The 16,954-nt window shown below is 40.3% G+C and overlaps 1 protein-coding gene across 4 annotated transcripts in view; it reads right to left on the reverse strand.

Annotated features, from left to right (window-relative positions):
• ARNT2 (aryl hydrocarbon receptor nuclear translocator 2) overlaps positions 1-16,954 on the reverse strand; it is a 103,284-nt gene that overhangs the window by 52,682 nt on the left and 33,648 nt on the right. For all 4 annotated transcript variants that reach the window (XM_071568137.1, XM_071568135.1, XM_071568134.1 and 1 more), the window contains 2 exons: positions 14,636-14,849; positions 12,354-12,567 (listed from right to left, as the gene is read on the reverse strand). In XM_071568137.1, coding sequence (XP_071424238.1) covers positions 12,354-12,567; positions 14,636-14,849 — 428 coding nt within the window. The remainder of the gene's footprint in view (positions 1-12,353; positions 12,568-14,635; positions 14,850-16,954) is intronic.

Here is a 16,954-nt window from a genome sequence, read left to right on the forward strand (position 1 = left end):
GGAGTCTCACCTTGCCCTCAATACCTTCAGCAACCCAGAAAATTTCACCCTCTAGATTATAATGTCTTGTCTTACAAAGAACAACTTAGATATTTTGTAATTATTCTCAGCCACTGGATTGTCCCCATATTTCTTTCCAGGCAAAATAAAATAAAGGATAAACTAAGTTTGGTTTGGACAAGATAACAAAAGATGACTTTGTGCTCATCAAAAATACTCCACAGGCTGCTCAAAGAAGACAAACAGAACACAGGAATACTGCACTCAAAAATCCTTATGAAAACTAAAAACATCTTTATCTTAATATAAAACCGGAAAAAGCAAGACAGGGATGCAGGAAAAACAAGAGGAAATAATTAAAAATAAAAACAAAGCAATGGTCAAGGTACTGTTGCTTCTGAACACAGGTCCAAATACAAGCTCACCCTTAAACTGAAGGGTCAGACAACAAAGGATTTCTATGGTGATGCTCTATTAGTACATTAAGTCTTTATAAACCAGCAGCAAAGATCAGCTTAAAGATGAGTATTCCCAAATAAAACAGTTTGTAGAGAATCAAGATACTGCTTGGGATAAACAATCAAGTCCAAGAAAACAAGGTGAAACTCTTCTTCAAGCTTTCATTGATCAGTTTACACATATGCCCTGACTACAGCTGAACATTCACCTTCACACCAACTGAGGTGCTCAGCTGGCAGAATTCCTCCTGAAAGCAACAGATGCATTAGGAATATACAAACAAAATACCTTCCATAAGATTACATAGACTCAATTTATATTAAATTACTCTTTATATTAAATTACTCTTTATAAGCTTATGCCAGATCAATTATTCTGTGTTAACTCAACAATCAAAAGAAAATAAAAATCTTTATGAATGTACAGCCTTACAATGTAAGGGATACCATTTTATTTCATGTTCAATGCAGCTCAGCAAGTGCTTTAAGCTCGATTAAGTTTAATAAATATACATCCACCCTGTGGATGCCAATATAAAAAAGTTAGAGATAATGTAAGAACACATTAAGAATCACAACTGCAATGCAAACAACTTTCAGGAACCCACATTTACAGAAACCAGAAGAAGCTCACAATAAACAAATAAAACAACATACCCATTAAAAAACAAAAACAAAACCAAAAACCCCATGGAGATTCTCTCTGTCAGCATTCTGGGGTTTATTATTTGCATATAGGCAATGCTCATAAATGCAAAGCCTTATCTAACACACACATACACAGAGTACACAGTCTCTGTCCTGAAAGCCCAAGTCCCTGCCCCAAAAATATCAAGGTATTTATTGTAGAGTTGGTGACACTGAGAGCCTCAGAATTGCCAGACCTCGGAACAGGCTGCAGGCCATCCAAGTATTCTCTATAAACATCAAAACAGAGCATCCCTTCAGCATCACAACACCACATACTGGAACTATGTGGAGTGATTCCACCAAACAATACAATCCTAATAAAACTGTACCAACAAAAAATGTGTATCTCTTTGTCCCCTCATTGAAAAGGAAACAAACACATGAGGAACAGGAATAGCCTGGATACTTAAAAGAACAGATGAACTTAAGACCATTCTAACTTAAAATGACAAACTAAGGGCAGAACCACACAACTGGCACCAGTTATCTGGTGCACCCAAAACCAGCACTGATTTTACAGCGTGACTCTCTTGCTCAAATCAAGGTTACAGTGCAGTTCCCATAGGCAATGCCCACCCAAAACCTGTTGTTATTGTAATACCACTCCTTCATACTTGCTGATTACTTAATGGTCTTTTAAATCTTTGACAAATAAGACACCAATTCTTGTACATTTAAAACACACCATAGAGGTAATAAAGAATGCACAGGCTTGAGATGTAAGGCCAGGCGAACCTCTAAGTTCACAAGACCAAGTGCAACTGTACCTGAGTCCGGGCAATCCCAAACACAGGCTTAGTGGAGAATGGATTGGGAGCAGACTCGAGTAGAACTTGGGGGACTGGTTGACAAGAAGCTCAGCGTGACTCAACAATGTGCACTCACAGCCCAGAAAAACAAACGTGTCCTGGCAGTGTGGGCATCAGGTTGAGGGAGGGGAACCTCCCCCTCTACTCCATTCTCATGAGACCCCACCTGCAGTGCTGCATCCAGCTCTAGGGACCTCAGTACCAGAAGGATGGTGACCTGCTGGTGCAAGTCCAGAGGAGGCCACAAAATTGACCAGAGGGCAGCAACAGCTCCACTGTGGAGACAGGCTGAGAGAATAGGGGTTGTTCAGCCTGGAGAAGGGAAGACTCAGGGAGACCTTAGAGCACCTTCCAGCATTTAGAGGGACACTACAAGAAAGACAGAGAGAGACTTTTTACAAGGGCATGGAGTGAAAGGACAAGAGGAAATGTCTTTAAACTGAAGGAGGGCAGACCAAGATTAGGAAGAAATCCTCCACTATGAGGGTGGTGAGGCACTGGCACAGGCTGTCCCAGGTCCCATCCCTGGAAGTGTTCAAGGCCAAGTTGGATGGGGCTTTGAGCAACCAGGTCTAATGGAAGATGTTCCTGCCCACAGCACAGGGGCTGGAACTAAAAGATCTTTAAGGTCTTTCCAACCAAAACTATTTCATGATTATAAATATAAACCATCAAAGCTCAGTCTCCTCACTAGTCTAGCTTCTCAGGGGGGTTATTTGAACCTCTCTAAATATGCTAAGGTTTACATCATCTAATTGCAAAAGGCGTTGTATAAGCATTAGAGTCAAGTTATGACATTCTTACAATAGAATGAAGAGTTGATCCAATCAACAGCAAAGTTAAAAAAATAAGAGGAGTAGTAATGCAATTGAAATGCAGCTATTTTTAAATATCTGTCTATCCCCTACTTACCAGCTGGAGACACTGACCCACAAAGAGGGAACTGAAAAGCTTTCTCACTCCCTCTTGTTTTTCAATAAGAAACCCCTCACGTTACACAGCTGTTTGCTTAATACAACTTGTTATTATAAAAGCTCACAAGGCCAGAAGGTCTCTGCTGTGCCTGCCTTCATGTTTGACTAACCACTCTGCACCATGTCATTCTCCACAGCGTTGGGCAAATATGCATAATTTTAATTAAATTAAAAAGGAAACTATGTGCTCTTTTGAGCTTTGCTCTTGAGTTAATTTTAAGGGACTATCTGAAGGGATAGTGTTACAGATCACATGCATGCTGATGGACCTGGAAAAACTGGATGTAAGAACACAAGCAAATAATTCAAAGCATATGTTGAAAGTTAAGTTGTAACACAAAAAAACCTCCAAGAAACCAACCCATAAAACATTTTAAGAACTAAATGTATTTTGACCTCTCAAGAATGCTTACCTTAGGCATAGGAAACACTGAGCACACTAATTAAAACAGCTTACAGAAACCCATAGAGATGTATAAGCTCTCCCTAGACATAAATATACAGCATCTAACTCAGTTTCCAGTTCCCTATCTGTAAAACAGGGCAATGATTCTTTCTTTTTCATCTTTGCATAGTTCATTTAAACCTTAGCAGCAGAAGCTTTATTGTGCTATATAGGTTCATAAAAGTCCTGACACAGCCACACTTTGATTTCTGCAGGTACTTTCAGGCTCAGTCCCTAAACAAATACACATGACAAAGCTTGTGGTTCAATGAGCTGGGCATTTGGGGAAGCACTTCTGTTACAAATATCAGATGTCTTTCAAGGAAATACTGAGCTGGAGGAAACATCATACGAAGGCCTGACCGTGATGCAAGATACAAACGGCTCCTCAGAAGACAGTCGGACTTTCTGTAACTAGAAAAAGCATGGAAAACCCCAGAATCTCTAAAGCACCATCAACAGATAGTCCCAGGGCAGAACAGCTATCCAAAATAACACTGAAATACGTAATTTATTCTTTTGCCATTCACAGCTACATAATAAATCAATACATAAAGGTTGTAAGTTGCTTTTAAATTAACTTATTTGTTTCACTTGAATGCTCAGCAGGAAGCTTTACTGAAAAACCCTTATGCCAAAAAAGCTTCAGCTCCTGGCATTCTGTATTATTTATACTTCATTATCAAATAACTTTATGCTTTATTAGTAGATACTAGTATTTTCTGGTTCTGAAATCTGGCTGTGATGACACACCATGGAACAGTCCATCAGAAGAAATAAGTAACAACCACAAGATGACTTTGTAAGATGTTTTGCTGTGGACAAAATTAAATTAAACACAATAGAAGGGAAAGAGAGGGAGGAGAAAAAGGCCCAAGAATGCTTTCTAGTTGTTTTTATAGGCTAATTCTTTAGTTCAATTAAAATCAGGTGTCTGAGACAAAACATAGCTGAAAGTTTTATTTCTCTTTTCGATGACTTGAGAGACTTAGACATCACATGCAGAAGTATCCACACTATGAAAACAGAAAGAAGAATGTTTAATGACTTAAGTTCAGATCTAAGGCACTACAATAGAACAGATCACACCATAGAAAGCTACCAGTGAGCCATATTCCCACACTGGTTATGTGCTGTCACACATGAGGCTTTTCCCTCCAAGCAGCTCCATGCAGGGTATCAGCGAGGAGCAAGTGGGTGCTGTGGTCTCCACAGGCTGGTGGAATGCCAGGGAAGGATCAAAGACTATGCAGTCCTGACTCGGCTGTCCCAGCATTATAAAACAGCTGAGCCTCAGCGAAGGACAGAGAGATGACAGCAGCATGGGGTAAAGCAATTGCTCCTCTTTGGAAGCAAGTGGACACTTGGGTGGAATACCAGCACACACATGAGGCATCCCTCCTCCCTGTGCCTCCCTAGGCTATTGCTACAACTCATCGCATAATAATAAAATATTTCAGTGCATCACATTAACTTCATTGAGACAGCACGGCATTCAAATGAGGATAAAGGAAAAGCTCCTGCTCCACAGGACAGATGTTAAGGCTAATATTGCACCCTCCCAGCATCTGTGGAGTTGCCATCAAAGCAGAGAACCACCTCAGATTTACAGAGGGTTGCAAGCAGCACCAGCACACACTTGGACTGCTTTCCTGCCAATGTGTTAACCAAAGAAATTGGTCAGGTATTTGTAAAAGACTGGTATTTTTTAAAGCGGAAAAAAAAATCACGAACTTCACATATCGTGTTTAACTGAACAGAGCAGGTTGAATAAATATTGAACATTTAAACTAGTACCCACCACCCTTGAAACCCAGCAACTGAAAATGATCCAGTCCAACATCTGTGATAACAGACCGAAGTACGTGGCAGTTTCCAAGTGAGAAACTCAAGGTGAAGACCGAGGACAAATATCAACCACAAAACCCACTTGCACATGCATGTCCAAACACCTGGAAATTCACCCTAACAGCATTCCCTAATGGTAATCAGGTGTAATAAGTTTGCCTCAGAGTACTAGGCTAAAACTGCTTCCTTATTTTGGTAAAAGCATGTACTGACCTCTTTAAACCTCCATTATAATTACCAAAGTAATTTCAAAAAAATGCAACTTATTATCACTGGTTTTCCTTCCATTTCTTTCCACCCAAATGGAATGTGTCAGCAGCAGGGAGACCACTGGGTCACTGTGTTTGTGTAGGAGTTGATTTTTGAACTGTTTTACACATAGCTGGCTTCTCCCAACATTTGGGATATTTTTTTCCCTCCAGAAACAGTCTTAGAGACCAAAAGAAAACAAAATTCTCTTGGAATGTTTGAGAGATTAAATGTACCATAAGTTTAAAATACAATAATTTGAAACTATCAATTTTTTGAGAGCAGACTAGGGTTTTCTTATTTCTGTGTTATTGTCTGGAGTGTGACAGGGCAAGAATGGCACTCTAAGATGCTGTACAGTCACATGTTCCTTGTTTCCTGCTCCTAAGCACTTACTGCACTAATTCATTTATTTGCAAACCGAGTGGGAACTGAGGAAAGAGAACATTCATTTTCTCCGTCCTATATGTAAGAAATCTAAAACTAAAGCTGAAAATCCACAAATTCCTATGCTTGGCACTGCCCAAGTTCAAAGGCCATCTCTGACTGGCGCTGTGACCTTCCTGCTATGGGAACAAACAGTCCACAAAAAGGTGGGCAGATGTTTTGCTTTGGAACAATAGCATAGCAATGGGCTGGTGTGTATGGAAAGTCTCACCTCTGAAACATCCTCTTCATTCTCCACAATGCCAGTGGGACCACATAACTTTACTGAAAAACAGGTATCACATGATGATCTGGTAGCTGTCAACAACAAACCAGATCTCTTCCAAGATTTCACACTTAAAAGACGAAAAGATGCTTTGCCAAAACTGGCTTTTCCCACAGTAAAACAGACTGAAACCTGAAATAGTCTTTTCACATAAATCACCCATACACATTCTATACACGGTGGTAGGTTTCAAGAATTGTTCCCCCTTTTCAGGGCAACTACAGTGTTGAAGCTTCTGTTTTCCAAAATCTCTGTTCCCTTCAACTGTAGGTGCAATAATCCTGGCACAGCTGTCTTCAGTCTCCACCCTTCTAAGGAATAAAGTGGGGGCTGTGAGGGTATGTGCATGTGGGTGGGTGGAAAATCCCATAAAATACTGAGTCAAGTCTCAGACAGTTCTGCAGAGACATAAAAGAATTCAGGACATCACATATCATGTCCATGGAAACTTTCTGTCCCCCCATCTCACCAGTTTTGCTGTGTGTTGTTTACCAGATACCTGCTCATCTTCACCTTACAGGTTGTGATGCTTCATGGACATTCAGTGAAAATAGCTGATGAGGAACTACTGTTTTATCCTGAGATACAAAGTACAAGTAGCTATTAACTCTATAAACAAAATATTATATAAGCCATTCCCTTCTAGCCCAGAGGCAACTGTCTTACTGGGTCAGTCATCCTGTGCTAAGATGTTAAAATTGAAAATACTGATATCTGGTTTTAATTCTCTGCTCTTTGACTTTCCAAGCTGCTGGGCTGGGCACATTTCAGAGACAGATGGTTCTTGAGGGTTCATGTACTTAAAAGAGCTCAAATAGAAGTAAAAAAATAATAATAAAGAAATCAAGTGCTGTCAGTTGAAATAGCCCTTTACACTCAGAGTACCTTTCTGATGCATAAACCTCTGATAAATGTGCTCTTCAGAATGAAAGGCTAGAGAACAAAGTCCCAGAGAACCTTTACCACAGCTCCTTGTTTTGTGACTGTCTCAGCAAGGACACACTTCCCTGAACAAAAGGGATTTACCAGGTTATTTTTACTTTTTTTTTTCAAGAAGTGTTAAGAGCTCTGGTAGAAAAGTATCGATCCTTGACAAATGTCCTAACATCTACAAAAGACACAGAAGACAGAGCTTCTGACAATATGCTTTTGGTACAAAATTTTCACCACAAAAGGCTACAATAGAGTTTTTTACAATTTCTTTGAATAAATAGGCTGATTCAATTTTCAAGTGGATGTGGAGAAGCTAATGATGTGGTTTGCTAATGTAGTGCAGAAGCCACCCCATTAATTGTTTTGATAATTACTACTTTTCTATCAGACATAAGTTTTAGTATTAATGATGATGATACTTAAGGCATGACAGAGTTATATTTGCCAGGGCTGAGTTTCTGGTCATGCCTCAAGTCAGTCTTTGAATTTCTTTGGAGAATTTTACATGTGAAGTCAAATAGGAGTCTCATCCAGCTCTTCTCTGTATCAGCTGGAGTTCCAAATAACTCATGGAAAGTCAGAGTTCAATCACATTTATATTCACTTGGCTGGCTGCCAATAAGAGAACCACTCCCTTTCTTCCAAGACAGATCATACAGAAATCAGAGCTGGAAAACTGACATGAAAGTATAAGGCAGTTCACAGCATAAAAATCATGCACCAATTTTCAGGAATAGTATCTGCTGGAGAGAGAAGTTACCCCTAATCTTCTCTTTCACATGATTATTTGCCATTTGTTGAGCACTTCCCATCTGTTCAGTGCTGCAGAAAGCTTTACTTTGCTTCTCCACTGGTGGGCCACTGGTCTCTGGCACTGCCCTCTTTCGAGCTGAACATAATTTTTCTCATTTTTACAGACAATTTGACTCTATCTACAACATCTGGGTTTTGTGGCTCTGTCTACACTACAAACTGCTTAGTAACAAAGCTTTGCAGTTGGACAGAAAACTGCATATGCTGAAATCATCACTGCAAAACAACATATTATTTGAAGGTTCCCTAAGACAGGTTCCTCAATCCAAATCTCTGCTTGTATAACATGGAGTGATGTTTCCATAATCTACATGACCCACAGCAAATTGTCACACAATGCTCTTTTCTTCTCAAAAGGTGCCTATCAGCTCAACTTCTTCTCTGCTCCGTCACCATTTCCATCATAAAGTTCTGCATGTTTGCAATTATAACATGACAATAAAAGATTATGCCAAGACTAAACTTGGCATACTAGTTCTGTCCAGAAGTAACCTCAATTAATCTTTTTCAGCTAGCAAATGAAGTGATTTAGCCATTTTGAGATCCCTTGAAAATGAAAGCTGTAGAGGTTCTGGTTCTAATAATTTTCTTGCTGTCACGGGTCCACACTTTCAGCACCCCTTAACTGTGCAGCTGAAACAGTTTGCAAGGACTCCTTCTGAACCTGAGGAGGCTTTGTGTCACAAATAGGATTAGATATGCTGCTCCCTGCCTCACCCTAGAGAGTGAGGCTGAAGGAAGGTGTTATAGCTGTACTTCTACCTGCTGTCCTGCCTGGAGCTCAGAATTGAAGATAACAGACTTGGGTGTTTCCCATTTGCACCACTGGAGATGTTGGGTGCAGGAAGAGGGACCTCACAGGCTCAGACACATCTCAGATACACAATGGAATCACTTGGAGCATTTCCAGGCAACCATACAGAAGTGTCTATATTCATCACTTTACCCTTTCATGAGCTGCTTATGGAGAATTAGAAATCAGTCTTGCAAAGTGCTCTGGAACATTATATTGTATCGCTTGCACTAGGGCTGAGCCTGCATATGAACTCAACATCCACCAAGTTCCATCAGTGCATCCCTAAGGACAAAGAAGTCTTTGCTAATGGATCCTCCTGTGGGATTCAATCTTCATCCATATTTGAAGTGACTTGTTTTGCCATCTGCAGATTTCCAAGAACAAAGAGGAAAAATGAATTATCACTCTGAATATCTGCCCCATTCTGATTATTCAGGAACATGATGCATGTAAAGACTTCCTGGGAGCACTATTTGTTGCTATCATCAAGCCTCAGCTGCTCTCTTTTCTAGAGCATTTCAAATGCTGCACACACTTCATAGCTCAGCTTTCCTGTTGCTACAATGTGTTAACAATTAGTGTACAATGAACAAGCAGACAATTGTTCCATTTCCAGGGAATAAAATCTCCAAGGACATAAAATGAAATAGAAACTATCTATCCTTTCCCATATCCTAAGAGTTTAAAATAGAGCAAGCAATTAGTTCCTCAAACACACTTTGTGACTGAGGCCATAGTTAAACAGCCACGTCAATTTGACTTATATTTTTATGGCTCCTAAAGTCCTTTCTTCCCCTTACTCTTAACTATTCACTTCCTGCTTCTCCTTGGTGTTAGCACTCTTCAGAGTTCAAACCCCATGATACAGTGGGCCAGAGAGCTGTCTCTACCAAAATCAAGGGATTTTAGCTCAGCTTGGCTTTCACTGGGTCAGCCCCTTGATGTGACTCATTGTAGTACCACATAAATACCAAAGGAGAGGGTGAGATGAGGTGATGATTGCATAAGCTGTGTGACTGCCAAAGAAATGCTCATGCGAGCACAGCCCCAGTCCCAGTCCTATTCCTGGGAGCAGAAATGTGAGCAGGAGGCTTCCTTCTCCACAGGCTTGTCCTCTGTTGCTCCCCGTTGGCAGTGGCAGCCTCCCAAGTCCTCAGGGTCTGGACCAGCTTTTCTCTGGGTAGCAGGATAGCTAAGAGGTGCTGGGAGAATCTCAGCAATACAGCACTAATGATCAGCACTTGTAACAAGACAAATATAACCAAGGGACACTGCTCCAATCTGGTGCAAGGCAAGTGAATTTTCTCCTTTGTCAAGATGTTGTCACTGCTTTCCCAGATTAAGGGTTGAAGGAGAAGGTTATAGGGTTGAGAAAATGGACTCTGAGAAGATGAGGAAGACAACAAAATTAAAAATAACAACATATTCTTACACTTTCATTTGAAAATCTCTTCCTTTCCCTAAGCAAATCTTGTGCTCCACAGTCAGAGGTCACTATAAGATGAGGATTTTCCTGCTGTCTGAAGTGAATTTCATTTTGAGCAGGAAAAACGTCAAAAGCAGCTGACTGGCTAGTGGTTTTCACCTCTTTCAAGCTTTACACTGCCCTTTGTTCTGCATGAAACAAGACTTTGGAAAGCCAAGGAAAACTGCACAGATGGTTTAATAAACACTGACTTAAAGAAAGTGAAGTACATTTGCCTACTTAACTTCTTTTAATGTCACTAATGCACACATTGTTTCTGGTCACTGCAATATTTCATTTAGTACCTATTACAATGCAACTACTCTCAGTATGATCAGGAAGGAATGTGGAAGTGGCTGAGTGGACTCCAGAATCACCTTTCTCCCAGAAAGGTATCTCAAAGGAGAAAGAGTGAAGTACTCAAGTCCTGCTGTGTGCTGTTTACAAACAAACTGAGGCTGCACTAACACCCCTTAAAGAACATTGTTTCTCTTACTTAATGGTACCTTAAAAAGTCAAGGAAATACAAGTTTAATATAATAACTCTAAAGCTTCCTGTTTATCTATATGTTCCACAGACCGACAGAACTACCAGTATACTTACCGTACTTCACCAGCCACATCTTCTAAACAAAACTACTCAAAAAGCTAAGGAGGCAACCCTGCTTTCCTCACACTGGGAAGATGTTCAGCTGTCCTGGTACAGCAGATTTACAGGCCTTCTGTGTCAATCTGACAACTCCAAAGGACTCAGGCAGGGAAAAGATTTAACTCTGTAAATACTATAGATCCTCTCTTTCCACTGGCTACAGATGAATTCAGCGTAAAAGAAAAGCACATAGCTAAGGCTGGAAAAATACAGAGTTAGGTTTTCAGAAGTGCTCTGCATTTGTCTAGTCCTGCTCTAGTTTGAGAAGGTTAAGTCCCATAACAGCACATTTGGAAGTCAGAATATTACTGTTCACTGAGGCTCTGGAATATCTGCTTCTTGGAGGAAGATGGTATGTTAAGATATATTACAGGCTACGTAATAAAAACAGAGGTTGTGCTCCTTTGCAAGTCTTGTGGCATGAAACTCAGCTGTTTTGCCCTGCACAGGTTCCCCTAACTGGTCACTTGTTTTTGATCCATTTGGATTTTCACCACAGAATTCTGCTTTGAGCTTCCAATTTGAATACATGAAAGTTCTGCCAAAACCACATCACATTCAAACCACAGGAAATCATGAATTTGGCACTGTTTTGACATGGAAGCAGTAAACAGTGTGCAGGTTCAATCAAAACTGGATCACTGTCCTTTGAGTTATGAAACACAACAAAACTTCAGCAAATCAGGTCAGAATTCTTAACTATTAAAGCAAAAATATGTAACTTTTGCATGGATCAGGATTTTGGTAAGTCTAATCCCCTAGATTTTTTCTTTTAGCTATAAACATAATATGTGAAGAATAAAAAGAGAAGCTGAGTTTCCTCCTTTTCAAGTTTGATTTTAAGCAGGAGTTAGCTAATTCTCACAGCTATAACATACATAAATCCTATCAAAGACAAAGTAGTTTCCTACTGGCAGCTTTGAACATGAATAATTGTAAAATCTAGAGTTATAGTGGATATATGAATATGGTTTAATGTGCAACATTATAGGTAATCAACTTACAGGCAACTTACCCCATTGCTAGAGGAGCAACCCTCCCATTTAAGATCCACTACATTTGCAGTTGCCAAACATTGGATTTTTTCCCCAGGATTATGGTTAGTAAACCACAAGGAACTTTCACAAAAACAGAGAAGTCTGAAGTATGATTTTTGATTTCAAATAAAACATTGCCCTAAAGAAACAAGTATTCGTGAAGAAGTCACAAGTTCAGTGAGGATGAAATGAAAACAATCTAAGTTTCCAGACGAAACCTGAGAACAATCCAAATTCCAAACCAGAAGTTCGAATGTAGAGCTACGTGAAGGTGGTTTGACTGAAGTCAAGCAAACAGGGAGTAAAATGCAGTCAAGCAAGAGAAGATTCATATTACTGCATTACCTGAAAGAAAACCCAGTTTAATCTTGCTGAATGACATTTTTACCAGATTTTTAAACCAGACATTCTGAATGTGAGGAAAAACTCTGCAGGTATCCATAACATACAGAATCATACATCAGACATATCTGACCTGTCATAGAGTTTTCAGATGTACACAGTTGCTCTCGCAGCTTTTCCACATCGTCTGGATGAACCTGCTCATATAAAGTGCTGCCAAACCATTCAGACTGTGGCTGGTTCAGCACAGGAGTCACAGAATCTGATACGTAGATCACTCTCCCCGTCTCAGCTGCAACTACAAACAGGAACCCATCTGCAGCCTCCAGGATAAGATGTTTCAGTTCCTTCCAAAGAAAAGATTTTATTAGAATGCCAGCAAGAAAAGGGAATTAAAAAAACATCTGTCCCTGTCAAAGAATACTGTTTTCTTGTGATCTAAGTAGCTGATCAAAACATAGACCAAAATTTTCACAGTAGTACTGATGTAAAAACACAACCAAACTGGTAAGCAAGGCATAAACTGCTGATCTTAATAACAAACAACACTTTGCTTTCCTTTATGGCCTTTCATCTGGTGAACTTTAAGAAAATCAAGCAACTAATACTCACTGCATATTGTGTGATAGGCATCTAAGATTATATAAAAAAAAGATATTTCAGGGAACAAACAGAGGAAATGAACAGCTCTAACTCATACAGCAAACTCAACCCTTAAATAAATGTCCAGAATAATTTAATTGGAAAGAAACTCACAAAGCTTTCTAGTTTGGTTTCCCCTAGTCCTTCTCAGAATGAGCTCTGTTTGTAAATTAAACAGTCACTGGATAAAAAGCAGAAAGCATAATGCAAATAAAGAAGGAATCCCCAGCCTCCTCTGCCATTGGGGGCCTGAGCCACTATACAAGAAGGTTCTGTCAATTCTTGCTTTCTTTTTTCAGTCTGTGCATATTAAGTCTAAGAGATAAAAAGAGTCTGAAGCACTCCTGTCTTTGGCCTTTTCTTTACATGGTCCCCTGCTCATCATCCTGGGTGATTCTGTCCTGAGACACCCACACATCCACCAGAAATGCAGCTCCCCTCTGGGAGGAAATGCAGCTCTCCCTGACCCCACCTGGAGCATTGGAAGGGGGACTGTAGGCCTTGAAAGCCATGTACTTCTGTCCTTCATCTTCAGATACTGGGTTTAGATACCCAGTACCCTGAACTGCACAAGCAAACAGCTGTTTGTGTACATCAACCAGAAACACTACCATTGCTTAATGGAGTTTGAGAACCTCCCACAGATAAAGATGACAACTACCATCCCCAATTCCTGGCAGACGAGCTTGAACAGCCTTTAGTGGCTCCAGTGACCACCAGAGCTTGTTAAGATACTCAGGGAGCTCTGGACAACCCGAGTCCCATTCCACGTGAGACAGCTCAAAAGGGCTAGTTTGCAAGTGGTAGATATTTGCTGATAAGGTAAGGATCAAAGTCTGGTAAACACTACTAAGAAATGGGTAAGTCATCTCAAGCAACACTTAACTGTCAACTTCTCCTGTTTCATTATAGAGAAAGCGCATCATTCTTGAACCACTGACTCAATAGAATATCTCACTGCACAGATGGCCACACTATGCAGAGGATAAAATGACCAGTTTTGCATATGTTTATTAATAAAGATGGAAGAAAACTCTAGTCATTCTGCAAGATTAAAAAAAAACAACAAAGAAACTGCAATGAGAAGTGAGGGGTGCCACCAACAGCCAGTGAAATGGCACAGTCCCTCAGAAACACATTTGGGGAAAGCCAGAGTAAGTAGAGACAGTGAACACTGAGAGGTCAGCAGCAGCTGCTGTTTCTCTAATAGAAAGAAGCATTGCCTGTGGCCATAACTTACATGTGTAAGTGCTTAAATCAGTTCAGACCACAAAAATGCACATTACACCCATAGGACTTCAAAAACAATGGAGGTGGTAGGAATTTTCAACAGGGTCAGTTAAACATAGTTTTCCTTCAAGCACTGGGTGCATCTTCCTTCTTCCATCAAAAACGTAACCAAGGAAGTACCTCAGCCAGTACAGATAGGATTCATCTCTCCCCAGTTCAGCTGTTGGGAACTTCAATCCTACCATTAAACTATGTTTTTTAACCTTCCTCTAACCCCCAGAGGGAGAGGTAGGTCTTTCCACACTCATTTTTATCTAATTTAGAGAATCCTGGTTAGGATGGGAAGAACCCAGATCTGGAGGTGAAAATTCCTTTCTGAGAGGCAACAATTGACTTGTTTTTCAGAGAGACAGACCTCAAAGGCAAAAATGCCAATTTGCTTCTTCAAAGAGGAAGATCTGTCATAAAATTAAGATCAAGTCCAAACAGTCACAAAAAACTGATTGTATTCACAACAGAGAAAAACATTTGTTGAAATTCTACCTGTTCTGTAAGAAATGAAGGCTTGTAAGCTCCATCGGTAGATTTGTTTCCAGTGCCCCTCATTGACTTCATGTGTGAAACAGCCATGCGAAGAATTGTCAGCTTGTCGGGCTTACGAGCCAGGGCGCTACAGGTGGGCACCATGTCAGACAGCTCGGTGATGTACTGCGTCATCTTATTTCTCCTGCGCCTCTCGATTTCACTATGATTCTCCCTGAACATTTAAAGAAACACCAAACCAACAGAGAAGACACATGAGCAGTGTAAGAATTCAAATTGGAGGTAACTAATCATGATACTTCGCACTCCTGCTGTTTGCATGCCAGGAGAGCAAAGTGCTTTACAAAGCAAACCACTACTATCCCCCAGTTTACAGACAGAAAATCCAGGCCACAGACAGATAAATACGATTTGTCCATAGCTGTGAAAAGAACCCATATTTCTAGCTATTGGCTTGTGGCCTTAATCTTTTAACCACTTTAATCTCCTTTGGTTTAAGGATAAAAATGAAGTAGAAACATGTGAGGAACTGACATCTGCCAGCTCCAGCCAAACTCCCAAATTTGCTGTGATGCATCTCTCAGCTCCCAGTCCTTGCTCAAGATGTTGGATCAGCTTATAAAAGGAGTCTTTTAGAGGAAACCTCTCACTAACAGCAGGATTGGGTCAGCACTGTCAGTGCTGACTTACAAAAACCCCCGTTCAATGACACACAGATGTCTAGTCCTGCAATGCTCTTTGGTACATCCCACATCCCTGCAGGGCATCACTGCTTGCCTGCAGGATGAGATTGCAGCACTGGGACCATACACAGTATAACAGTACATACAAAAAAATCCCAATAAATAAATAAAATGAGTACAAAAGACAGCAAGTAAACATCTGGCTTGTCAGACATAGACTGGAATTTATGTTCAAGAACAATCTAGCACAGGAGGGAAGTAACAATGACAGTATTTGATGCTGCCCAAGTTGGGCTGAGCTCCAATGTTCTCATCCTTTAGAGAAAACATATGACTGAGGTAGTGAGTCAAATTTGAGAATTCTCAAAATGGACAGCCATTAATATCTTTCAAAAATAAAGATCTGGGAGTTCAGTTTTTCCATTCTGGAAATCACCAATGCCTGATTATTATTAAGGAATCACACCAATATATCTGAAATGGTCCATGTGGATCTACAATGCTTCAGTGCCTTGCACTTATTCTTCTCATACTGTACCTGCGTTGTGGCAGCTAAATACAAGTACGCGACAGGTAGATGATGCTTCAGTTGTCAAAGCAGCATCTTCCACTCATTTCAATGAGCTGAGCATGGCATATTCTTGTGGGATCGCTGGCTGATCCAACAAGATGTGAGAGGTGATCACTTGGAGAGTCCACCAGCATTGACTGATGTGATAACACAACATTAAAAGAAACTGCAACATTCTTTAGACCGACTGCTATGAAGACTGATCATGAAAGCAGAAGACAGGCTTGACACACTTTCTGGCTACTTTTAAGAATGAAGCCTGTTCTTAAAATGCAGGAAGGAATCTGAGCTGTTGCATGCTGCTTCCTGAAACAAGGAATGCATGGGCTTGCCCTGCTTTACAATGTGTATCTTGCTCCTGCACATACAGGTTTAACATGCATGAGGCACTGCCTTCAGAAATACCACTTGTTAGGGTTACATGCAGAGTTATTATTTCTACTGATGCCTGTGCTTACTGTCTGATACTCAGGAAACCCAGCTGTGGGTGCCTGCAGTAACAGCCCATGGCTGCCCAGTAAATTACAGCCAAGCCTTGCCTGAGGTCACCATCTATTACACTGTAATAATGAACCTTCCATTTCATGTGTCTGATAAAAACAGCCTTTGTGTGGGTTTGCACAGATGTAGGAGAGAACTGTGCCTGTGGAAGGTGGATCACACACACACACACGAGCAGAACAGCTTGTGTGAAAGTGCACACGTACATGGAGCACATGTGTGTACATGTCAGCTTATACATGCAGGTAAATATGGATAAGGTGAAGGAAAAAAAAGCATTTTTACATGATGAAAGCTTGCTCTAAGATCAGCATTTTCACAGAAGCAGTGATCAAGGAAGAGACACAAAGAACAGACATGTTCAACATATATTTTACGTTTATAAATATATATTACATTGTCTGCCACTAAAGTATTTTAGTACTCCTGAACTTTGAAAACAACCATTATACAGAGTAAACAGACTGCAAAACTTTCTGAGAAGAATATCTCAACAGTCCATTTAATTTCTGATCATAAAAGCTAAAAATTAATAGCACATTAATCTACTGGCCGTGAAAACGT

Source organism: Pithys albifrons, chromosome 13 (assembly GCF_047495875.1).
Source record: "Pithys albifrons albifrons isolate INPA30051 chromosome 13, PitAlb_v1, whole genome shotgun sequence".
NCBI lineage: Eukaryota > Metazoa > Chordata > Aves > Passeriformes > Thamnophilidae > Pithys > Pithys albifrons.